The following is a 27,091-nucleotide window of genomic DNA, read 5'->3' on the forward strand; positions in this document are numbered from 1 at the left end:
CCCAATTCCCTCTATGGGTCCACCTCAGCCACCTGTAGATTCATAAACAATGGACAGAAAATATTAACTGATAATACATGCATGTACATTTAGTAAAAATATAAAAAGAAATATATTTTTACATTTAAATACTAAATAATCCTGCCATCATTTATTGATTACACTTTGCTGAGTCTGGTGCAAATAAAGGAAAGTTCTACTCAAAACTAAAGTTGATACTGGGGCGTGTGAAACCAATAAAGAAGCAATAAAATCTCTAAGGGTGATTTAACTATATATACCACGTTTGTACAAAATGCAAAATACAGGACTAGCTATAAAATGGCAGAGGACTTTTAGAAAGGAAAAATCAGTATATGATTCCCCTGAAATGTAATTAATTCTACCATAAGTTTCTTAAAGACAATCAATGATTCCTGAAGTGCATTCAGGTTTGAAAAACAGAAACATAATTTTCTATTCCAAACAAATGAAAACTTGATGGTTATGGCAAAGCAGACGCAGACCTATCACCTATGGAGACCAGAGGAGGGGACAGCTGCTGGGGATCAGGAAAGCTGGTGAGAAGGTCTAAATGGCTGAAGAAACAGACACTTGATGGCAAAGGACTTTTACAAACAGTTCAGCTGGGGAAGGGAAGGGGAGATGGAAGGTATTTAAGCCCTTCTTTTGTTGAGGTGTCCCAACGTTATCATGCACATGGAAACTAATAAAAGGCGAATGTTTTCAGTGGCCCTTGTAAGCTCCCTGCATAAACTAACGAACCGCACGAACGAGGACCTGGCGGCGCCTCCCCGCGCGTGGCTGTGGCCTTCTCCACCCCGCACGTGGCCCAGCTCCGAGGGTGGGGGTAGCTGACAGTGACAACCACCCTGGTGGGCTTTTCTCTGGGCACCTGTGCAGGACACTTCTCGCCTTCTACAGCATGCCTGGCCAGTAGCCTCAGGAAGAAGGTGTGACCCCGTTCGCAGGTTGAAAAGCGAACATTTGTTAGATGACTTAGGAAAGTTGAAGTAGTCTCCCCAGAAGCACAGAGCTACCAAGGAAGAGCTGTGACTCTAGCCAGGTCAGCCGGACTGCAGCGCTGGACCTTCTCACCATTACATGAAACCCCACCAACAGGAACCACCACCCACATAGGGACACGGGAACAGTCCAGAGCCCAAAAAGCTCGGCAAGCGTGAGCAAAGTGCAACAGGGTTCCTGCACGGGTCAGACGCCTCAAGCCTCTATCACACTTAGGTGCAGGGCCCACCTCTAAGTCCGGCAGCAGACAGGGCTTCGCAAATGCACGCCCACAAAGAACCCTCACTGGAGTCCGAGCATTTCGAAGGACTGGAGTTTATGGCACAGACACTGGGCGGAGATGGTGCAGGGGACCAGCCCACGGCTACATCCCAGAGCACCACCCTCCACGAAAGGCGAGGGGTGACAGCAGCGGCTTTGACAGGAAAGGAGGTTACCTGCACAAAGAGGTAGATCAGGAGGCAGCACAACGCTTGAAAGGGGCTCTCGACCACCTGCAGCTCTTCTCGCGAGAAGGAAAGGTCAAAACAGGCCAGGAGTGTGTCCAAGCGCTGGGCCTGTAGTCCTGCCTCTTGGCCCAGCCACAGGAGCTTCAAACTAGGCGTTCCCCCTAGTTAGAGGAAAGTCCATTTACCGTGATTCTTTGCACTAGCAGGTTATAACACGCGTCTGCAGAAATACACTAAAGGAATAAAGGGCACTAACCTCTTCCCTTCCCAGTATCCGTGGGCTTTAAAGTGTAAAGCAACTGGAAATAAACGAGAACAGAACTTCCTGGTTTTAACAAGCGGAAACCCTAAGAGGTCAGCATATACGTATTTCACTGAAACCAGTCTTCTTTTTTCAAATGGCTACGTTGTGGGGGAAGCGGGCTTTCTCCTACCTGCGCTGCGCGCTGTGCTGTCTTAGGGCGTGAGGCACAGCACAGCTGCGATGGGGTGCTTGGCGGAAACACCACCGATCTGCTGTTAGTTTGCTGTTATTTCCCCAGACTAGTGGTTTTCAAACTTCAGTGTGCAAAAGAACCAGCTGCCAAAACTGTACAAAATACATTTCCTGGGGTCTGTATGCAGAAATTCTGCTTTGCTAGGTAAGGTACCTGGGAGTCTGCACTGAGCAAACTAGAGACTGGGATAAGCAGGGCATCTGTGAGCCCCATGCTTTGGAAAGCACATCCCTAGAACTACGAGACAGAAATTCCTAACATATTAAAATTCTACTAAATTTGTGTTTTATTCCTACATTTCATATATATGTTTAAATTATTAAAATCAAAGGAAAGAAAAACTTCTCACTCATCTACCCAAGTCACCATCAATGGCAGCACGAGTCTGGAGGAAGACACGGCAGCCCTGCTCCTTCTGCCCAGAGGCGCCAGGCCTGGGCTGGGCCAGGTCCTGCCAAGAGCAGCAGCTGTGACTTCCTGTAGGTCCCGTGGCTGTAAGGCATCCTCAAGTGCAAGGACGGCTGGACCTAACCATCCCACAGCTTCACTAAGAAAACAAAACTCACTAACCAAATGGTATCAGAATTAAGTGACTCAAAAAAGGAAGTTCTTCCCCTTTTCTGTTTATGCTTCTCACAATGTCATTCAATATTCTCAGGTGTGTATTTCCCACCAGCAGAGGTGAAACAGCCCAGCAGAAGTCACTTGCATTTCTGATATGGCTGAAGTGTTCCCTCCTCCCAGAAATACTTTTTCATTATTTATTAAATCACCTTTTCCCTTGGAAGAAAGAAAATGAAGGCAATTGGCAAAAACAAAAAAAAAACAACAGCACTCGTTTTTAAGATATATTATTCCAAGAGAATCACAGGGTCAGCTATTATTTCTTAGAAACACGCTTTTCTGGAAAACAATCATCTTGCAGGGGTCTGCAAGTAGCAGCCTGTGGGCAAAATCCAGCTCATTGTCTGTTTTTGTACAACCCATTAACTATTAATGACTTTCACATTTTTAAATAGCTGAAAATAGCAAAGTAAAAATATTTCACAATATGAGGAAATTGTATAACTCTGCCAGAAAAGATCAAGGGTAGCCCTTACACTTTACCCAGAGCTCCATGGGCAGCTGAGATGTTCCAAAGAACAATCCAGAGATCTAAGCAGGTGATCTGGTCTGTAGGTCACCAACTACAATACACTGCCTCTGAAACACATCAGCTTCAAAGACCAAATTATGTCACTTGGCAAAGGTTTTTGCGTGAATCCACGGACAGACAAGAAAGTCTCAAGGCTTTTCGGAGCAACCGAGCCCTGAAGGGCCGCGCAGAGGGACAAGGAAAGTGGTCATTTCTGTGAACGACAACTTGGAAGACTGTCTGAGATGCCTGGGAGGACCCACCCCAGGGTGGAGGCTGCTGGATGCCTCACTAGTAACAAAGCAACGGTCCCGTGTGTGCTTTTACAGCTATAAATGCACGAGTGAATGAATACACTCCTACACTCTAAGTCGTGGCATTTCTGTGTGCTTTCTGTATGGAAATAATATAATCGTTGGGTTTTAGAGTTATCCTATGATTATTTTCCTTGCATATTCCTAGGGTAAGAAACCATAAAACTGTCTGGTTTGTGTGCACTCTGAGAACAAGGGAGGTGACACTTTCAGAAATTAACCTGCATACACTGTGTGTCTCAAATTTACTTGTGAAGGTTTTAATTCGTAAGTCTGATTTAAATTAATATTTATTTAGCATTCTGTTTGAAAGAGCACCCCTGGCCAAAAAAAGACAAAATAAAAAACGCTGACTACTCACATGCAAACTGAATCTTTATTCTGGTTGGATAAACTTCAGTAGCCTATTTACAATAAGCAAAAAAATTCATTCAGATATAAATGGACTAGAATGAGTTGACATCTCAATGTATTAAACTCTAAACTTCCATGGATGAGCTAATTTCATGTTTTCAAAATAACAGCGTTATACTGCTTCTACCTAATACATTCAAAATATAGTGAATTAGGTATAAAAAGCAGTCAGTGCAAAATTCAACCACTGGCTTGTGACTCATATGTGTATTTGTAACATTTAGTTGACAAAGCTTACAATTATCTTTACAAATGGAAGAAACACACGACTGAGGTTTTAAATCCATTTATTCTAATCCACAACATCAGGGAGGTGGCTTCAGAGGCTGGGGCCCTGACAGCATCTCCTCACGAGGAGCACATTCTCTCACCCACAGAGCAGGTTGGTGACCTCCAGTTACCACCCACAGAAACCGCCAAGATTTGACAACACTTTTTTCACCTGTATTAACAAGTGTCAAGATGGAAACCTTCAACAGTACATGTAAGAGGAGCTGAAACAAGAAAACTTCACTACAGTTGTTCAGCAAATGATGGAAGGAGTCAAATATAGCCCTTTCTTGTCATAAAATATACCACTCCACCTCACTTCATTTTATAAAATAGTCTTCTAAGATGATCTGCAAGATTCTAGTGAGTCAAACATCTTTATATAGCCAAGAAATACTAAGTTTACTCACTGATTCTTGAACAACACTTTAAAAAATCATTCTATTGGGTTGGCCAAAAAGTGCCCTCAGTTTTTAAGTAAAAATAAAAGACACATTGTTCATTTTCACCAAGAACTTTATTGAACAATGTATTCACCCTTTTGTTCCACTACCTTCTGCCATCTTTCAGGCAACTTCATAATTCCATCTTCCCAAAACTTTTTATCTTTTTGAGCAAAGAACTGCTCCAGGTGCCTTTTACAGTCTTCCAGGGAATGGAAATTTTTTCCATTAACAGAATTTTGTAAAGACCAAAATAAATGGAAATCCAAAGGTGCAATGTCTGGTGAATACAGCGGATGAATCAGAACTTCCCAGCCAAGCTGTAACAGTTTTTGCCTGGTCATCAAAGAAACATGTGGTCTTGCATCATCCTGATGAAAGATTATGCATTTTCTGTTGACTAATTCTGGATGCTTTTCATCGAGTGCTGCTTTCAGTTGGTTTAATTGGGAGCAGCACTTGTTGGAATTAATCGTTTGGTTTTCCGGAAGAAGCTCATAATAGAGAACTCCCTTCCAGTCCCACCATATACACAACATCACCTTCTTTGGATGAAGACCGGCCTTTGGTGTGGTTGGTGGCGGTTCATTTCCCTTGCCCCACGATCTCTTTCCGTTCCACATTATTGTACAGTAACCACTTTTCATCACCCGTCACAATTTGTTTTTTGTTTTCATTACATTTCAGTAGAGAATTACATGCGGAAATACAGTCAAGAAGGTTTTTTTTGCTTAACCTATGTGGAACCCAAACATCCGCATAACCAAGCTGGTGCAAATGATTTTCAACTCTTGAGTTGGGTATTTTGAGTATGTCGGCTGTCTCCTGCATGGAGTAACGTTGATTGTTCTCAATTAACGTCTCGATTTGATCGCTGTCGACTCCAACTGGTCTACGCGAGCGTGGAGCATCGTCCAGCGAGAAATCTCCAGCACGAAACTTCACAAACCACTTCTGACATATTCGATCAGTCACAGCACCTTCTCCATACACTACACAAATCTTTTTTTGCATTCCGGTTACATTTTTACCTTTCTTGAAATAATAAAGCAAAATATGCCAAAAATGTTGCTTTTTTTCTTCCATCTTCAATGTTAAAATGGCTACACAAAAATTCACCAATTTTGGTTAAGTCTTTTATTAAATGCGCGTTGATATGACAGCTATCACATACAATCTAACAAAATTGTTTTGAATGAAGTTGAAGACAACTAAGTGCTACTAGAGCCACCTTATGGAAAAAACGAACGAACTTTTGGCCACCCCAACAGACAGACAAATTACCAATTAGATACGTGCCATCAGCTTTCCTAGGTTTGTAAAATAAGGATATGCTTATTATGACTAAAAAATGGCTCTGTGAAGAAAAAAAAACATCTACACTTTGTCTAAAGAAGAATCTCCAGTTCTAGAGATAGAAAGCTATTTCAAATGCTTGCCTGTTATGCGGTCCAAGACTCACACCACAAAATGCAGAACATTCGTAAGTGAGGTGTGTTCAGAATGAACAAACACACATGGACGCAAGGATCCTGTAAGGGTCGTCTGGGGAAAGGAAGCTAAATTTCAAGGTACACCCTTCTTGTGTTACCAGGAACATCATCTTTCATGACATATTGTAAGATAAGTGGAATGTAATATCTATACAATTATAAACATAATATAGCTAGTACATCTGGATGTGTGTATATGTACACACACATAAAGATGGGGATGCGGATGGAGTATATGCATGTAAATGAGCTCCCTGAAAAAAATATACCAGTAATGAAATTTATTTTTCTGCTCCCTGGCTGGTCATTTATAATTCTTTCCCTTTTTAATTCTTACCTAATTTTTAGGTGATCTTTATAATTTTTCTGCTCCCCTTCTGTCTCCTTTCCACTTTGTTAAAAAACATCTGATTTATTTTTTATTTCCACCATTTAAGAAAGCAAGTGTTAAATCATGTGTGCTGTTAGAGGAAAAAGTCTTTTTTTCTACATTGGCCACTACATTGGGAGACTCACCGAAAATGTTAACATTCATGATATCAGCCTAACTGAACCATCTCAGGAGAACAAGAAGGATCAGACATGGTCTCCCAAAGCAACAGCTCTAGCAGTGCCGCTGGCCTTGCTGGAAAGGACGGCTTTAATCAGGCAGCAAGGACACCTTGCACCTGCGCACAAGGGGCCTGCCAAGGTGAGGCTCAAGCAGCAGGAGTCCACTGTTTTTAATCCCACATTGTCAGGGTGGTGGAAAATACCTGAGACAGGAATCGGATAGTCCATTTTCCAATTTAGTCTAAAACCACTTGCCATTTTTCCTCATGGATATAGAAAGTTATTTATATATAAAAATCTTGTCATCTTGTATCATTATTAACATAAGCATGAACAGAGTCATTCATCTAAACCACCTGCAACAAAAGTTCAAGATCCCATTTCCAGTTTCCTAGTGATGGCAGACGTGCCGTCCCCGGTTCCTTCTGGAAGCAGAGTCCCAACTGCAGTCTGGGTGTGCCACACGCACAAACCTGTGGTTCACAAGACCCAGAAGCAGTCTCTCTGATAAATGAATGACTTCTAGAGCTTATTAACACCTTATATGGAGTGGTCTCTAAAATTAACTCATAATCATGAATAACCAAATATTCTCCATAATTTCAAATGAGGAAAAGAACTATCGTAATCACCTTCCACATTATTTTTGGAAAGATCCTATAAAATGAAAATTACACATATAACAGAACACTTCTGGTAAACGATTTTGGCTCTCCTTTCAAAATACTTCTTGCTGTAAAACCAAATGTCAATTCATCTTAATTTGTTTTTGTGATCAGCACCTTTTTAGGTTCGAGTATATCACTCACCAACTGAGAGAGTAAGGAAATATTCCTTCAACTTCTCTCCCTACACAATTCCACCTATAAGAAAAATGTTCTGCAGTGCTCAAATCCTTATTTGGTAAATTATAGGCTTGAGTGATGGAAAACAATAGTGACTTGAGAGAATTTAATACATACAAAAACGGAATATAAAAGTTTTAGAAAAGTATTTGTTCTCTGAAACAATAACGAGGGCCACTAAAATAAACCCTAAACCCCCTCTTCTTCAGCTGTCTGTATGTAAAACACTATCTCCTACAAACATGCTTCACCTTTTTCAGATACTAAGAACTCACAGGAAGGAAGGGTTTACTTCAACTAATTTTTAGGAGAACTTTGTTTTTTCCTCCCCTCCCATTTCGTGTTTTAAGATACCTCCCTTGAAAAACTTTTTTTCCAGTTAAAATAACTTTTCTTCGCCTCCCCTCCCCAGTTCCTCAAGCCCACCTCCAGTGGTGGGAACAAGACGAGAACTGACTCAAGCAGAGTAGCAAGAGCCCAGCCTTGTTAGTTGGGTGGGTTTCACTGAGTGGCGGCCAGGCGTCAGGCACTGGGGCCCGGCCCACGACGACCTTTCTTTCTCCCCCTGGCACGGACCCTGAGCAGCGGAGGGGAGCGAGACAGGACGATCTGGCAGGCGGGCCCCGGGGAAACCGGTATAATGCCCTTTCCTCAGTTGTTTTAGAACTTTATTAGATACACTGCTCTGGGACCCATGGTAGAAATGAAAATTAGTACGTGTACGGTTCTGGAAAAGTATGTTTCCACAGAGATCAGTATTGGACTTGCATCACATGGTGAACAAATCAGTGATTTATTTCAATCAGGGCTGTCTGTACCTGGAATGTTCATCTGCAGAGGCCTGACGAGGTCCGGCTGCCTCAGTGGGTTCCCAGAGTACACAAACCACTCCTTGACAGTGGGGCAGGTGCTGGCACCACCTGAGTAAAAACAGCTGCATCAGTGGACATGCGTGAGTGCCAATTCATCACCAGGCTAACACTGCACCAGACCCACGTCGGCCGGGACCAACTCCACGCTGGTGAGCAGAGTGAGTTCTCACATCCAAGGTCACTGAGAGGCCTTGGGCTTCCAGCAGTGGGTCCCCTACCCTCTGATCTGACGGCCATCCGTTCATTCCAACAAGAACGACAACCTTGGGAGGGGGGATGGCAGGATCACCTGGGTAAGTGACTATCGGGGGCAAAGAGGTAGCCACGGAGATGACTCCTGCAGCATTCTGCCTTCCTTCCTTCCCACCCTCCCGCCATTCCAGAAAACATTTACAGAGAACTGGAGGAACAGGACAGTCCTTTCTGTTCTTAAATTCACTACTTTACGCAACTATCAAGACGATTGTTATGTCAGACAATTCAGAAAGCTGACAGAAATAATCTAGAATTAAAGGCCTTTCTGTCTGTTGCTGGATTATTAATTGCTACACAAGTTCAGCTGGCTTCCATTCTTCTACCGTCCTCAGCAGAGCGGAGGTGGCGGAAGCCTGTCCTACTCAGCGTTCCCTCTCAGCCTCTCGAAGCCATCAGCGCCTGGCTCCCTTGCGGCCTCCAGACCCTGTCCGCCCCCAGGGCCCTCACCACAGCAGCCCTGGCCTGGGCCACAAGGGGAACTCCTGGCCCCCCCGACGCCAGCACCGCCCCGGTGAGAGCAGGCCCCTCTTCAGCCTCACCCCCTTTCAAGCCATTCTCCATGTCAGTGGGGGCTTTGGGGGTTTTGCTTTTTTAAAAATGAAAATCTGACCAGGTTGGTCGCTCTTTCTAATTAAGATCCCCCAATAGCTGCCCAGGGACCAGAAGAAAGTGCGGACCCCGGAGCCCAGCAATCGCCCAGGGCCTCTGAGTTGCTCGGGGGTTGGTGACCGGTTCCCGGGCAGCTGACGCTGCTGGTCTGGGGACCCCGGAGAACCATGGCTCCGGCTCATGTGCCGTGCTCCACTCAGCTGCAGCCCCCCAGGTCCCCACGCTCACCTTGTCTTTTCTTACCTCTGCATTTGGTCCGCACTCTCTTCTCTGCCCCCCACCCCCCAGAGGCCCACTTCCCTTGACGGGCACGTGGTGAACTCCCCCTTTCCCTCACTCTCAGCTTAGGCGTCAGTCCCTCTACTGCGGGCCGGCGCCGCCCCCTGCACCCCCCAGCACCCCATGCCTCCTTCCCTCAGTTCTCTGGCCAGAGTCCCGCATATGCCTGCATATTTCCCGCGCTGCCCACCCTAACTGTGAGCTCCCCAGAGCAAGAACTGTGTCTTCTTCATATAAAACAAGGCCCAGAGCAAATATTCATTAACTGTTAAGTTTAATGAGCAAATTCATCTTAGTCTAAATTTCACACATACCAAAAATTTTTTAAAAAGAAAGAAAATTTGAGAAGTATTCTTAATGTTGTTAAAAACAAAACAATCCACTTTCTATATAACCCTCTTGGCCTAGGTTTTCACTACATTAAAAAATAGCCAACTGAGTGAATACTGTCCTACTCATGCCAAGAGACAAACCTTAGTAGGTTTAGTAACTCACACTCAACCGCTGCCATTAATGAACCTAGCCTGCCAACTGACTCCTTGGGAATCACTAAAACATTCACAAAGCCACACTTCACACCGCATGGAAGTGACCATCTTTCATCTAAAACTGTTCACAGGACAGGGGTTCAGAGTTGACATCTCAAAGTTTTAATTCTAAATAACACACAAAGAAAGTAAAGATAGGTTTCACGATGGGAACTGGCATCCTTTATTTAAAAACACCTGATAGGGGCTTCCCTGGTGGCGCAGTGGTTAAGAATCCGCCTGCCAATGCTAGGGGACACGGGTTTGAGCCCTGGCCCAGGAAGATCCCACATGCGGCAGAGCAACTAAGCCCGTGCACCACAACTACTGAGCCTGCGCTCTAGAGCCCACGAGCCACAACTACTGAAGCCCGCGCACCTAGAGCCGTGCTCCGCAACAAGAGAAGCCACCACAATGAGAAGCCCGCGCACCGTAATGAAGAGCAGCCCCCCGCTGGCCACAACTAGAGAAAGCCCACACGCAGCAACAAAGACCCAATGCAGCCAAAAATAAATAAATAAATGAATAAAAATTAAAGAAATAAAATAAAATAAAAACACCTGATAGACCTTCTATTATTTCCTTTCTTGTTAAGACCCAGGGAAGTCATCTTTTGGACAAATATCCCAGGAGAAATGCCACACAGTATCAGTCGTTCAGCTGCAATCCAGGAGCAAACAGCTGCCCATTGAGACGAGTCCAATAGGAGCTGTGAACCCACCTCTGCATCAGGCCGGCAGAGAAAACAGGCCCAAGGCCAGCACCAACGCCAAGAGCTCTCTTCCCTCAAAATTTAGACCACCACTGATGCCCAATCCCTTCTTTCCTCATTATTTTGACCAGCACTGACACCAAATTCCGTCTTTTCTCCATAATCTAGACCATTGAGGGTTAAGTGAATATTTACAAAGTATTTCTTAATTAACAAAAGAAGGGAAGCTTTTGCTTTTACAAGAAAATGATTAACTGACATCTGATGAGTTTAACTGACTAGGTCTCAGAACAACAAACTATGTTGCTTAAAACGCAGTACTTACAGCTATCTACTTACAGAGCCTTGAACAGGAAACTCTTAATTTTCAAATAAAGTTAACTAGCCAGAGCATAGAAGTTCAATCAGAAATGCTGATCTGAATTTTCATTCCCTAAACATTTTATAAATTGTGGGGAAGGATACAGGAAAAGAGGGATAAAAACAAGCATCTTCTCTGAATGGAGGGCAGGTGTCTGCAGGTTCTTCTGCGTCCTGCCCTCACCTGGTGAGCTGCCCGGTGACAGAGACCCTCAATACGCCTTCGTTTCCTCCTTCTGCCAGAAGAGGGTAAAAAGGCAGTGCAGAGCAGCTAGAAAATGCTATCAACATGGCAGAGTAAGTCTGTAGTCTGGATAAGGTCTCTGTCCAGACCTAAACATTCATTTGGAAGCACTTTCACTGTTAGTTCAGACTATGCCTACCACAGACACAGTTACAGCCCACTCCTTCTAAAAGCCACAGCCGGATGCAAAGTGTTACCTGAAATCTTCTTAAAATAAAAATAAATGCATTTTGCTTGAAAATCCTATAGTTTAGCACATTCTCTGGGGTACCACATAATTTCAGAGGTTTTAATCTGGTATGCACTTTGAAACAACAGCAGGAATGTTTGCAATAATTTGGTTTGTCTGAATTAAAATAATCTTCTTAAATGCCTACATATCAAGAAAAAGAGAAGAGGAAACTGAGTTTGGTAATTCCTAAAAGAAAAGGTTGATTTTCTCACTTGAACTTTCAATTTGCTAGGCTCTGAGTTCAAAAGAGCAAAGTAAAAACTCAAGTAAAATTTCTTTACTAGTTTTACTCTCTATTCACGCTATAACATTTTATATGGAAAACAGAAAAACAGCATAATCAAACTTGTTCTTCTGCTATTCCCAAAGAACAGACACATTATACTGCTTTATAAAAGTTTCTAGTATAACTAAGACATTTTCCCCTGCGAGCAAAACTGTGGCACTGTCTACACATCCAACCGCTCTCCCATAAAAACTCTTGATTATGCCAACACACAGACTCTCAACAGTGCCCACTCTTCTCACACAACCTGGAGGGTCTGTGAGCACTGGGAGGGGAAAAGAGAATGAGCGGAAGCAATGTCAACTCTAACCGCTCAAATGCTGGGATTCTCAAGTTTGATAACAATCCTCCAGGCTTTAAAAAGTATGTATGTGTCCTTAGGATCCTGTAATATTTTTTATATTGCTGGTTTAATCTATAATTATGTGTGGCTTTAGTCCTTAAAAAAATAGAAAAACTCTCCATTCTTTTTTGTATACATTTGAAAAAAAAAGTCACCTTTTAGGTCAACCTCTAGGACTTGGATGAGCTGATGGCCTATAGGCGCTTTGTAAAGGTACCACACGGATGACATGACTCCCTAACCGCCCATCACAAGACCATCATTCTCCTGCAACTCCCATGGATTCCTAGAATGTCTGCTAAGTGAAAACGAGGAGAGAATGACAAGGAAAAAGGACAGTTAACCTTAATTGTTAAAGACTGCCATAGGCGTGGGCTCTTCTCCAGAGCTGCAAACCAGTGAGACAAGAGGAGGAGAGCAGAACAGAATCTGCCTTCTTGCATCTTTCTGAGTTCCTTCTATTTCCTAAAATATATCAAGCTTTACGGTGATTTGACCTAATTTTATCATTAGGGAGACTACAAAACGGAGACAGAGTTAAAATCCGTGGTAAGAATGGGTATGAAGCCAAGGATGGGCTAAGGTCTGAGCTGATTTCAGGGTTTCTCCCTACTTTTGGCCATGATGCCATTGAGCTGTCTAAATACCATATATTCAACTATATAAAATACGTGTAGGAGTGACAGCGACCAACCACTCCCTGAAGAGGCACTCTCCAACATTCCAGATGGACTGGAGTATCCAACAGATCCATTATCCAAATCGTGCCCATAATTAGGAACTCTGAAGTATGAAGCCATCAATTCGGTGCTGTGCTTTGGTTCAGACCTCCAGGGTCCACAGCTGTACACCTGCAGGAGCCCTGGTGCTGACAGTCGATGACCGTGGAGTTAAAGGCACCTTTGATTCTAAACCTCACTCCAAATGAGTGGGCTCCTGCCTGCCAGTCAGACGGGGCTTAGAGACAGCTGCTTACCTAGTGGGATTTGTGAGACCATCGCTCTCCCTCCCCTCCCGTGTCTGAAATTCAACCATTAGGGTAATCGTTTTCTATGGAATGCCTTGCTAAATGCAAGTACTCGTGAAAAGGTAACATTTTAAACACACACTCAACACACATATATCGGTCACCTAATTCACCTGAGAAATCTGCCAAGTGCGGCAAAATGCCCCCTGAACAGTCCCTGCTCTCTCAGCCTAGTGGGGACGAGGGCCACTGGACAACACCCATGTAAACAGGGTGCAAGGACAAACTGTAATAAGCTTAAGAATGAAAAGCACAAAGCATCTTCAGAGAGGAAATCAATTTTGATGATGGCGTAAGGGAGGAATCTGGGGGAGTTAGTTTTCAAGGGCATGAGGGATAAAGAGAACTGATCAGAAGGATGGGTCATTTGTAAACATGTGGAGGGACCTGGAGTCTGTCATACAGAGTGAGGTAAGTCAGAAAGAGAAAAATACCGTAGATTAACGCATATATGTGGAATCTAGAAAAACGGTACAGATGAACCTATTTCCAGGGCAGGAATAGAGACGGAGACGTAGAGAATGGACATGTGGACACAGGGGTGGAAGGGGAGGGTGGGACAAATTGGGAGATTAGGATTGACATATATACACTACCATGTGTAAAAGAGATAGCTAGTGGGAACCTGCTGTGTAGCACAGGGAGCTCAGCTCGGTGCTCTGTGATGACCTAGATGGGTAGGATGGGGGGGGGGGGTGGGAGGGAGGTCCAAGAGGGAAGGGATATAGGTATACATAGAGCTGATTCACTTCACCGTACAGAAGAAACTGACACAACATTGTAAAGCAATTACACTCCAATATAAAAAAAAAAAAAAAAAAAGGATGGCCTGAGCCAGAAAAATAAATTTTGTATTTTTCAACATGGATTTGGTTTTTAAAGCAATGCAAGTGAATGAAATCCCCTGTGGATAAAGGGGACAAACCCAGCTTTGCTGGCCTCCCACCAACGGAGCCACAGAGAACAGGAGCCAGGCCAGCAACCTGTGGCTCCCAGCAGGAGTTCAACGGTCCGGGGGAGCTTCAGGAGGGAGGGGAGAAAGGCCCCGGGGGAGAGAGGACGGAGCTTCAGGAGGGAGGGGAGAGAAAGGCCCCGGGGGAGAGAGGACGGGGGAGAGAGGACGGAGCTTCAGGAGGGAGGGGAGAGAAAGGCCCCGGGGGAGAGAGGACGGAGAGAGGGACGCTTCTCCAAAAGAGCTGAGGAATGCAACGGTCCCGGGGGAGCTTCAGGAGGGAGGGGAGAAAGGCCCCGGGGGAGAGAGGAGGGAGAGAGGGACGCGTCTCCAAAAGAGCTGAGGATGAAGTGGTGAAGTGCTCCCCAGATGCAGGAAAAGCACACCAGGAAGTAGAAGATGAAGAAACAGAACATCAGACCAGAAAGTGCAACATCTCTTAGCAGTTCCAATAAAGGAACGCGGACATATGGATGGGAGAAAAATGTATAAACATGCAGGGCAGAACTCTCCAAGGGGAACACAGTCACAAAAAAGGAACAAGAACCACACTCGCACTCAACTCCGTCAGCACCCAGAACACTGGAGGAGGGCGGGGTTGGCTGAGACAGGGCAGTCGTGCTGACGACTCTTCCCTCTCCAACAACTCCAGAAGCTGCCACATTCTCGAGCGGACACCTTTTACCTCGAGGCTCCGTGCAGACAGCAGCCTAGGGCGGGACGGCCCGGCAGAACAAGCCACTCTGAGAGGACGAGGCTGCCGTGACAGCAGGGGCTGCAGGCAGAGCCAGGAGCCGGTGCCGTGCGGAGAGGGCTCCAGAAGTCTGCAGAGGGGCACGCTCGAGGTCCTGGCGGGTCCAGGGCAAAGCTCAGTGAGGCCAGACGAGACAACCATGGGGAGCCCTGCTGACCGACCCGCGAGCTGCACAGGGCTCCGCGACACGGGGCCGCCCGAGGCCAGTGTGCAGAGACGCTGTCAAACACCGGCACTAGGGCGACAGCCCAGGAAGGCCCAGCCTCAGGAGCAGGGCCACTCTACCTCCTGAAATTCCCTATAAGGCAAGCCCTGAAAGGATTAGGTAAATGAACTGCCCGACAGGACAGAAATCGAGACCCTTCACAGATCCAAAATCTTCTAGAATACAATAAAAATTACTGGACATCAGAAGTAGCAGAAATATGTGGACCCATTATAAGGAGGAAAAGTCAATAAATATACACAGGCCCAGCAATGACAGGGATGATGGAGTTAGTAGACAAGGACTTGAAAACAGCTACTGTGAACAAGTTTAAGTATTTAAAGGAAAACATGAAGACAGGGAAGAAAGAAATGGAAGATTGTTTTAAAAAGCTGAAAAACACAATATCTGAAATGACAATTTCACCGGATGGGTTACCAGCAGATTAGACATTGCAGAGGAAAGACACTGTAAATGCGAAAACAACAACAAGAGTGACCCAAATTGAAGCACAGAGAGAAGAGGCATAAAAATGAGCCTTGGTGCCTGAGGGACGCCGTGAGGTGTGAACCAGGCACGTAACTGAAGGCCCAGAGTGACAGGTGAGAGAGAGACTGAAAAGGTTGAGCACCGTTTCATGAAATGTTGTTTCTAAGTCAACAGGGAATAGAAATGGACCCAAAGAGCTCAAGAGTTGCAAGCAGAATAAACAGAGAGGAAACGACTCCAAAGCTCAGCTTAAACAGTGGCTGAAAACCAGAAATCAAGAAGAAACCCTAAGGACAGCCAGAGAATCACAAACTTGCAACCTGTGGACACAACACTCAGAAGGACCATCGTCAACTCATGAGAAACACAAGCCAGAGACAACAGAATGACACCCTGAAAGTGCCCAACAAAAATACCTAAAATTCTACATCCAGCAGAATTATATTTCTGAAATAAAGAGCAGCAGAAATGGTGCACACAGAAGACCTCATCTCACCTATTAACTCCTTTAAAAGACAACTGACTGGGACTTCCCTGGTGGCACAGTGGATAAGAATCTGCCCGCCAATGCAGGGGACACAGGTTCAATCCCTGGTCTGGGAAGATCCCACATGCCGAGGAGCAACTAAGCCCGTGCGCCACGACTACTGAGCCTGCCCTCTAGAGCCTGCGAGCCACAACTACTGAGCCCACGTGCCACAACTACTGAAGCCCGCACGGCCTAGAGCCCATGCTCCGCAACAAAAGAAGCCACCGCGATGCAATAAGAAGCCCGCACACTGCAACGAAGAGCAGCCCCAGCTGGCCACAACTACAGAAGTCCTGCACGCAGCAACAAAGACCCAACGCAGCCAAAAATATAAATAATTCTTAAAAAAAAAAAAAAAAGACAACTGACTGTTCAAAGGAAGGGTTGGAAAACTTGGCTCATAGGCCAAATCTGGCTTGCTTGCTTTTATACAGTCTGAAAGCTAATAATGCTTTTCATATTGTTTTAAATGATTGGAAAATTATCAAAAGAAGAATTTTCTGTGACACAGACCGATGACATAAAATTCAAATTTTGTGACATGGGAAAACTAGATAAAGCATCACTGGCACAGCCACACCCTTCTGGACGTAGGTCCATGGCACTTGACTCAGCAGGGCTCAGCACTTGTTACAGACTGTGGGGCCCTCAAAACCTAAAATATTTATTATCATCTGGTCCTTCACAAAAAAGTTTGCCAACCCATGGTTTAAAGTAAAAATAAGAATCGTGTGTTATGGGGTTCAAAACATATGCATAATCTCAAAAGGTTACCTACTATGTCTCCACTTATGTGACATTCTCAAAATGACCAAAATGTTGAGTTGGAGGACAAACTAGTGGTCACCAGGGGACAGGGACAGAGGGCAGGGTAGAAAGGGGCAGCATGAGAGAGTTCCCTTGTGGTGATGGACCATTCCTGTACCTTGACATGGGATAAAACTGCAAAAAACTATACACATACCAAATGAATGGGTAGACAAAATGCTGAAAAGTGAATAATGTCTATAATCTAGTTAATAGTACTGTACCAATGTCAAATTCCTGGCTTTGATATTGTACTTTATTATATAAGATGTCATCTTTGGGGAAGTTGGGTGAAGGGTACATGAAACCCTATGAGCTATTTTTTGCAACTCCCTTGAGTATATAATCATTTAAAGAGTTTTTAAAATATACAGAATAGCAGGGAGAATGAAAGTACACTGTTGTAAGGTTTTTACAATACACATTACGTGGTATGATACTGAAGTCAAATTGTGACACGTTAAAGACATATAAACCTTAGAAAAAATGCTAAAAAAAACCAAGCAAACAAAAACAGGTAAATCTAATAATCCAAGTCCAATAATAAGCCAATATAAAACAAAATACTAAAAATTATTCAATTAATCCAAAAGAAGTCAGAAAAGGAGAATATAAGGGAAAAAAGAACAGAGCAAAGAGCAAAATGAAGACTTAAACCCATGAAGACATTACATGTACTGTCAATAAGTACAATAAGTGTAAATGGCCTAAACAGTCCAATTAAAAGACAGAGATTGAAAGACTGTATATGCTGCTTAAAAGAGACATACTTTAAATATAAAGAAATAGTTTTAAAGTAAAAGGATACAAGATACACCATAGTCATAAGAAAACTGGGGTGTGTATACTAGTATCAGACAAAGCCAGCTTCAACATAGGGAATATGATCAGATTTTCTAAAAAAGGGAAATCTCATAATGTTAAAGGAGCCAATTCATTAAGAAACATACAATCCTCTATGTACATTCACTAACAACAGAACCTCAAAAACATCTGAAGTAAAAACTAACAGAACTGAAGGGAATAAATAAAAACATCCACAACAGTATCTGGAGATTTCAACACTCTTTTCTTAAAAACTACTAACAAGCTGACAGAAAGTCGGTGGAAGACTCTCATAGCCCTCTTCACAATACTGGCATTTATAGAACACCGCGCTCAACTGTAGAAAAGACATCTCTTTTAGGTGCATGTGCAATAGTAAGCCAAGCCAAGCAAACAGCACAGAATACGCTTTATTATATTCATCATAAATAAACCTGCAACAGCAGCTTTTTATGTTTACATCCGAATAATGTAGACTTCATGTAGAAAGCCAAAAAGTTGAGAAAGAAAAAAGGAAAGTGAGGATCAGTTGTGAAGATAAGTTCAATCTGAGTAATTTTCCTGTTATTGTGGTTATCTAATAAAGTTATCTCTATGGCTGTCAATAAATTGTATTAAGAAAGTATGAGGGCTTCCCTGGTGGCGCAGTGGTTGAGAATCTGCCTGCCAATGCAGGGGACACGGGTTCGAGCCCTGGTCTGGGAAGATCCCACATGCCGCGGAGCAACTGGGCCCGTGAGCCATAATTACTGAGCCTGCGCGTCTGGAGCCTGTGCTCCACAACAAGAGAGGCCGCGATAATGAGAGGCCCGCGCACCGCGATGAAGAGTGGCCCCCACTTGCCACAATTAGAGAAAGCCCTCGCACAGAAACGAAGACCCAACAAAGCCACAAATAAAAAAAATTTAAAAAAAGAAAGTATGAAATTTAAGTTATGAAGTTTATATATTTTAACCTCATTTAACAAAATACTCTAAAAATAATTCTAGGCCAATATTATTCTATAACATAAAATTTTTTCATGATGAAGATATCTTTTCTTTAATCATCGGAGTCAATGTGCCATCATTCATACTAAGAAAGAGTATGGGCAGAGAACCACATAAGAAAAATAGAAAAATTATTTCAATAATATTTGGTTTCAAAGTTTACATAGGTTCTTCTGTTTCTGTCTTCAAATCAGCTTAAACATCTTTCTCATGTCCTCCTTAGGCCACATCAGTGTCTGAACTCTCACAGCACCTATGGGAGAAGGCAGCACATGCTGGGTGGTGCTGGGAATCTAGTAAAATCTGGGTGCAAAGAACCTGCCACTCCCTCTGCCCAAAAAAAGAATAATCACAACACTTCAATCTGATGATTCTATCACCACCTTTAGATTATGTAAATGTTTCCTTTCTGGAATAATATTAATAGTCATGTTGGTAGGTTTGGAGATAATGGAGTTTAGGCAAATGGGCCACAGACATCCTTTCACCAGGACTTTTCTGCTTCAATCCTTGCCCTGATAGTAGTGTGCTAGACTCTGTTTCTCATCCCAGCACCATCCGATCAGACCACGATGTTCCAGCAGCCTGCCTCAGGTCAGCAAGGCCTTGCACAGAGGTAACTGCATGCATTAAGCATCACTAGCCTGTGCTACAGTGCTCTCCGGCACTCCCAATTCCCCCAGACTGTTCCTAACAGAGGGTTACAGGGTCTGATTAATTTTATTCCTGGTGTTAAAGGTCCTCCCAATTTTACTGGCCTAGCCATGGACAGTCCTCTCCTTATATTCTTTGTTCCTACTGTGCAATTGAAATACAGATTGAAAAACATAAATTTAATTACAAAAACTCCAAAGGAAAATTTTGTTTATATTTTAAAATATGATGTACTAGATTACATACAATCATTTTACGAAACTCACATTTTGAGGGAGAGTAACTAGACGCTGTCTTCTAATAATAAACACACGCTATACTCCTACGGGAGGAAAGGGTTTTCACATTTTTTAAAAAGCACGAATCCTTTTAAGGCATAAAAATACAACATTTTAGGGACTTCCCTGGTGGTCCAGTGGCTAAGACTCTGTACTTCCAATGCAGGGGGCGTGGGTTCGATCGCTGGTTGGGGAAATAAGATCCCATAAGCTGTGCGGCCAAAAAAAAAAAAAACCTCGACATTTTACAGAAACAGTGCACTTCTCTTTTAATGAATACTGGTCAACTGCTTGCTAATTAGATATAGACGTCCCAAGGCATTTTACCCTTTATTCTGCACAGATGTGAGTGGCATTCTCCATTACAGATTTCACAGAGAAACAAACCCCAAGTCCTGCAAGAATGCACTCTACTTTGTCTGGCCAGTTCTCAGAATTCAGCTCCATGAGCACAGTCACTGCGAGACCACGACTCACCTCTGCCATCCCCCAGCAAGAGGGAGTACACCCGCTGCCGCACTGGGCGGTAGACGAAGGCTTGGCTGGGCAGAGCTTGGTCCATCGCGTCCTCCAGGCTGTTACTGCATTCGACCTCCCCGCTGCTCATGACGTTGTACACCAGGTAGCTCTCTGCCTGGACGTGATGTGCTCTGGCGACCTGCCGGAAATTTAAATGCAACTGGTTTCTCGTTGAAAACAAAACAGTGACCTTTAATAGGAAATCCAACGCCTCTAAGGGCTCAGAAGTAGAGTAACTATCACTTGGACTCATGACGTCAAGCTGGCCTCTGTGCTTCCTTTCCTTTGGGCTTCCAGCTCAAAACCTTCTATTACCCCTCTTCCTCCTCCTCCAATTTCCAACCACCCACCAGACTTGTCATACTTCCTTCTGCCATCATTCATCACCCCGTCCACCTGACAGGGAGAGATGCTAGCCAGGGCTCCAGCCGCCCCCGCCAGTCTCTCCTCTCTCCAACCCACCCTTCATCCCAGCGATACTCTGCCTTCCTGGAAACAGAGGCCCAATCAATACCTCCTCAAAGCATCTGGCCGGCTACCACAGATTCTTCAGCCTGAGAGTCAAGGGAGGCCCCGCGGAGGCCTCCATCTCCTTTCCCGCGTACACCACTGCCCCTCGCGGACTCTCTGGGGCCCAACCTCCACGGTTCTGCAAGAACCCTCCCTGTGCTCCGGGAAACTGACCTCTTTCAGCCCTTCCCAACCAGCCACTTCCCAGTCTCTGCCCCTTCGAGGTTCCCCTAAAGCGTCATCTCTCCATAACCCTGTCACCCTCTTTGAGCAGCAACTCACCTACCCCTGGCCTGATGGGCTCAACTCACATTTACCCTACACTGGTTACCTGGCCTTACTTCTCCTATGAAACCATAAACTCCTTGGGATTAGAAACTGCATCACGTTCATTCAACTGTTCAGGAATTTTTTACTGAGCAGAAACTATGCACTGGGCACTCATTTCTTTCTACTTCGAATGCAGCACAGTGGCAGCACGTGGTAGGTGATGAGATGGATGATTTAAATGGATACCACTTTCTCATTCAATGAGTAGTTACGATCAGATGGCCTATAATATCCTCCATACAGGTTTCATGTTCCTGCAAAAACATTTTTATTACTGCAGGAATAAATTCATCTAGATTACTCTTCAGAATTTAAATCCAGCCTACCACTAACGGCCCTTAAAGTGTGCTGACAATAACCTGGAACATCAAAACCTCTGTGTGTCAGTGTCTCGTTATTCATACACATGAAGCAGCTCAGTCACACCCATTCATTATTGTAGACTTGAGTCCTAATCCCTTTAACTCCTCACTTCCTTCATATGTAAAATAGGTTTAACAAAGGTGCTGACCTCACAGAACTATTGTGAGGATTAAATGTGTTAATATACGAGGCTGGCACATAGTGCACGGCCAATAGGTGATAACTTCTGCTCTCAGGCTGGACATACTCGAGTGTCTATCTCATGGCTAAAATTTCTTTAAATCAGGATGGCAGACAAGCTAGCAACTTTAAGGTCAGCAAGGATTCCAAAAGAGTTATTACTTGATGCTCTAACCAATCAAAGATCATTAGAAGTAACCTATTTCTCTATAATGCCCCTTTTGATACAGAATCTATCAGAAACAATATGGCTAGATATTTCATGATCCTTTTAAGGCAGAATACCTTCTAATTTATTCTCCTATTCCCTCTTCCATTTCTTACTCTTTTTTTATTTCAAAAGACTTAGTATTTTGACAAATTTATGTATATAGCTATAATAAGTTATACTCACTCTACCAAGAAATCTTCAATTTTGGCAACTCTATAGAAATTGAGATGTAACGTTCTTTTCTGGGTATACACAGGGTTTTCAGAGAAGTTCTCTACAAGCATAATATTAATTCATTAATTAGCTCATCACCTCAGCATCTTTTTATCTCTGCCCTTAACTGCAGATATTATATAGCATTCCACACTTGGAAAACCTTTACCATATGCACCTAATCTGAAAATTCTAAAGCAAGAATTCAGTTTATCCAACAGTGTGTAACTCTGGAGGAAAGAGCAATGGTTGTGGGTGTGTACTCAGGTAATTGCTGCATTCAGCAACTTTGCACCTAAGGATTTCTAGGGTGACTATGTGTGGTCAAAATGCACACATCTGAATTTTGGTTACCTATTGACAGGGCTGGAAGACTCCATTGCAAAAAAATTTTTAAGGAAAAATTAAGGGAAACTTAAGAAACTTCAAAATTGTTTTCAAAGGTATCACTAAGCTCAATAAATGCGAGTGTCACTGGAACAGCACACTATCTGCCCTTACCCTCCCCCCACCCCCGCACCGGCAGACAGGCCTACCAGATTCTCCGGCCTCTTCCCATCCCAGGCTCTTTCTGCCAAACCTCCTGAAAGAGCAACCCCATCCCCAGCTCCTGCCTTTTTTGCCTCCAAATTGCTCCCCAAATCCCTGTAATCTGAACTCCCCCAGGCCCCTGGGTGACCACAGCTCTCTGAGGCCACCCAACCCTCCTATGTGCCAATAGCCATTCTCTGCCGTGTACCCAATGTTTTAAAAAACAAAGATCTGATCTCACTCACCACACCTCTGCCTGATAGCCAATGCCTCCTTAAAGAGTGTAAGAACTAAGTCCTGAACTCTTTCAGCGCGCACGTGCTACCCTTGGCAGTCAGACCCAACCCGTCCGCACTCCCCTTGCAGGAGACCGGGTGAGATGGCCAGGACGCCCATGAGCACAGCGGAAGCCCAGGTGGGTATGGGGTGGGTGTGGCGAACGAGCCAGGGTGCGTGACGAGGAGCCCAGACGGGACAGGTGCAAGGCGTACACAGACGGGAGACCGGGGCGGGAGTCGGGGACTGGCAGGGGCCAGGGCAGAAGAGAATGAGCAGAGAGGGCCTGGATGGCGCTGTGGATGTGGCAGGTGATCGCTCCGTCAGAGTCCTGGGCTGGCTGAGAAGCAGACACCACCGCCTCTCGAATGAGACTCAGAGCAGGGGGGTTCCCTTACAAACTCTTCCACGCTCCTGCTTCTAGACTACTGACCATGACTGTGTCACCTCTCTAAGCGCCAATGAACTTCTAGACCAGCAGGGAAGGCGGCTGTGATCTTGTAAAGCGTCAAAGGCTTGGGTTCAACCCCGGGGTCTGCCAAGCACTAGCCGTGTGACTACTGCAGGCCATGTCACTTAACCTTTCACACCTGTGTCCTCACCCGCGCGTCTAGCGACAGAGCTGTGCGATGATTAAAGGAGACACAGTGAGGAACGCCTTCTGGGAACCATGAGCAACTACGTAGAGATGTATCATTGGAGAACCACCTAAGTAACCAAACTGAACACGTGCAAGTCGAGCCCAGGTTTAGTTCTGTCCTTCCTCTATGCTCTTCTCCTTCTTCCTCATCAGATGACCCCTCATTCTCTGCTGAGGCCCACCCGTCCCCGTGCTGTCATGTTCTACTCATGTCCCACTGCCTGGCAGCACCTCCATGTGGAGGTCCACTTCTAACCTTCCTCCAATGTCCACCCACATTCTTTTTCCTCTAAAAAGCAGTTAAGAATGCTTCCCGGTAGAATAAATTTCTTAACTTCTTAGTACTTTTTCACCTACAACTCTCATAAAATATGTATCACATTCTACCTCTTAGCTCCTCTGCTACAATATATGTAACAGAGAAAGAGGGGAAAGACTTTGCAGACAGGAGAACCCTTGCAGTTGTACAAGAAGGAGGGAAGAAGTCACTAGAGAAAACCTAAAGATGCAAGAGACAGAGAACATCCTCTCTGAGACTGAACTAGCAGCCCCTACCAGACAGACAGCAGGACAGGACAAGGGGCTTGGCAGTGACAAGGACAAACAAGGTCCTGCCCTCACAGAACCGCCCCATCTAGCAGGAAAGACAGGAACCAGACACGACATTCCAGGGGCACGTGCTGCAAATGTCAGGCACCCACACACAGGGTGGGCAGTCAGGGGGCTTCTCGGCGTGTGTGGTGGAAAAGGCGGAAGGGGGCAGGAGAGCCGTCCAGGAGGGCAAAGAGCGCAGGCAAGGCCGAGGGGCAGACAAAGGTGGAACCGCAGGTGGCGGCTGGGTGATGGCTGCCAGCCTTGCTCCGGTGACTGTGTCCCTCCTAAGAGCTATGGAACGCAAGTAAGAGCTTTATTTCTGTGTGCAGCACGACAAATGGATGGGAAGGGGCAGAAGTCTGTTTAGAAAGAGCGCTCAGAGATGACTGCAGTCACTCACATCAGCGGTATTTTGGCCTAGGGTGGTAAGAGCCACTGAATAGATCAAAGTAATAAGACTTGGGAGAGACTGGTTATGAAAAATGGGAGAGATGGTTCCCAGGTTTTTAACTTGTGCAAGATGGTGACAGTCAAGGCCAGGAACAATGAAAGGTTGTGGTCATGTTTGGTTCTGCACTTGCTGAGATGCCTCGGGGCATTCATGTGGACATGCACCTTCTCTGTAACCCAAGGAGAACGAGAGGATTCAATGAGATAAAATACACGCACTGCACGTACACAGAACCTACACGCAGCAAGCAGTTAATAAACAGTGGCTCTCCTTCAAAAACGATCAAGGCTCTATATTACCTTCAGGACTACGTCCAAATTCCTAGCGTGGCATGTACTAAAATCCACCATCTGGCTGCAGTCTATCTTTTCCAACTGTTTTCTCCTTACTTAGCCCTTCAAACCCCATGCCTCAGCTACCTGCCCCAGAACTGTGCCTGAGGGGACAGATTCTACACGCCAGCCCTCCCAGCGCTCCCACAGACCCCAACTTCACCTGTTCACAGCGAATCTCAGGCCCCATGAAGGCCTGGCTTCCGTTATCCCTCCTCTGGGAGCTTCTCTCTGTACTTAACCCACAGTGATTACTCTCTTTCAAATTCCGAGCACTCTCTCGGCAACAGTGATGTAACAACGTGAGACAGAGTTTATAATGAATGTGGGTTTTCACGTGTATTGTACCTTACTTCCTAGCTAAACTCCAAGGGTTCTGTTCTGTGTCCGCCCCCCCGCCCCCACCCCAGTGTCCTAACCACTGCAGGCAGTCAATAAATATTCACTGGCAAATCTATCAGTGGGTACACTTTCAATCATGACATATTAGATTTGGGTGGGCACATCTACATACCTTTAAGATTTCAGGATCCGAAACCATAGTTATTTGTTGCTTGACTTCAGGCCCCATATTTACAGGATCTTCTTGTTTAATTTCAGGGTTTGTACACAGCGGTGCTTCTAGGTTAAATTCAGGGTCCATACCTACAGGTAATTTCTGCTTGGATTCAGGGTGTGTACATAAGAGAACTTCCTGCCTGGATTCAGGGTGTGTACATAAGGGAACTTCTTGCTTGGATTCAGGGTCGGTGTACATGGTGACTTCTTCCTTGGATTCAGGGTGTGTACACATGTGAACTTCTTGTTTGGATTCAGGGTCTGTGTACATGGGAACCTCTTGTTTGGATTCAGGGTGTGTACACAAAGGAACTTCTTGCTTGGATTCAGGGTCTGTACACATGGGAATTTCCTGCTTGGATTCAGGGTGTGTACACACAGGAACTTCTTGCTTGGATTTAGGATCTGAACTCATGGACAGTACCTGCTTGTCCAAAGTTACTACACCTTTAGGTTTTTGGAAAAACCATGGAGATTTCTGTCCTGGCAAAAGATATGATGCCATTCCTTTATAAAAAAGAGCTTTGTTTGGCCCCAAAGGTAACATCTCTTCCAGCTTCTTCTCACCTTGATGCAACCGAAGAACTTTACATATGTGGTCTGCTACAGCTAAGATAATGTTACCTTTTTTGTCAAAGTTCTCTTTCACAGAGGTATAAGAAGACAAGCACTTGTAACGAAAGCTTTCGAACATGCCTTCTGGGATGATGTCGTTGCCAAGCAGGCAGGCCAGTAGAGGAAGGTCGGACAGGCTGAGACCCAGGCTCTGACAGAGCTTCTCTCGGCAGAGCATGACGGTGTCCAGACTGTCCAGGGAGAGCTCACTGATGGAAAAGTAGGGACAGGTGTCATAAATTAAATAGTCAGTGTCTTCTCCAAGAATCCCAAGACAGTTGTGCCGGAGGCCGTAGGAAGCCACCTCATAGTCGGCCTCCTGTAACGAACACAGAGTTTCCTGACCCAGGGCCTTCAAGGCAAACTGAGTGAATATGGCCAGCCCTGAGGGGATGAAGAACATGTTTCTGCCAGGCTGCTCCCTGTGGGACTTGATATAATGGAAGATCTTGGCTATCTCCCTGTTGTTCTTGAGTCTTCGTTTCACCCACTCGTCTCTCTTGGACTGCTCCACCATGCCATCAAAGAAGAATATCAACTTGATGCCAACAGCTGTAAAAGTTTTCACAAATTCTCGCAAAGAAGAAAAGTATTCCCGCCACTGGCCACCACAGATCCAAGATTCCGGCGTGTACCAGTATCTGAGGCAACACATGGCGTCGACCACAATGGTAGGAGTCCCTCCAGGATGCCTGCTTCGGTGGTGCTCTGCCAGCTCTTTGAAATTTACTACCATACATACATGTGGGCAGCTACTTCCCACAAATCCATGTAAGCCTCTCACACCCATAACTGACCTCCTGGAAAGGATCTGGAAAGGAAAAGAAATGAGTACTTATGGCATTATCTCCAGACATATGGCGCCTTTCAGAGCAAACACAGACAATATTTAACATTCACTCTCTGTCTCCAGCATGACACAGAGCACGTCACGCCGGTCAGGAGCCTGAAGAGGCTTCCCCGGACACACCCGTGGGGCTGCACCTGCGAGTGAGGTGCTGAGTCGGACTTCCACCAGGACAGCACAGGGCAGCACTCTTTTAAGATTGTCACTAAGACTACTATTCAAGAGATTTCTCAACAAAGTTCAAAAACAGGTTAA

The 27,091-nt window shown here is 44.9% G+C and overlaps 1 protein-coding gene across 5 annotated transcripts in view; it reads right to left on the minus strand.

Annotated features, from left to right (window-relative positions):
* Positions 1–27,091, minus strand: part of FAM120B (family with sequence similarity 120 member B) — an 85,036-nt gene that overhangs the window by 47,211 nt on the left and 10,734 nt on the right. For 4 of the 5 annotated variants that reach the window (XM_082475758.1, XM_082475756.1, XM_082475755.1 and 1 more), the window contains exons 2-5: positions 25,331–26,800; positions 20,144–20,324; positions 8,257–8,358; positions 1,464–1,636 (exon numbers count right to left, since the gene is read on the minus strand). In XM_082475758.1, coding sequence (XP_082331884.1) covers positions 1,464–1,636; positions 8,257–8,358; positions 20,144–20,324; positions 25,331–26,779 — 1,905 coding nt within the window. In that variant the 5' untranslated portion in view covers positions 26,780–26,800. The remainder of the gene's footprint in view (positions 1–1,463; positions 1,637–8,256; positions 8,359–20,143; positions 20,325–25,330; positions 26,801–27,091) is intronic. The other variant, XM_082475757.1, reaches the window with a different exon arrangement.

This window comes from Balaenoptera physalus (assembly GCF_965194825.1).
Source record: "Balaenoptera physalus genome assembly, chromosome: 9".
NCBI classification, from domain to species: domain Eukaryota; kingdom Metazoa; phylum Chordata; class Mammalia; order Artiodactyla; family Balaenopteridae; genus Balaenoptera; species Balaenoptera physalus.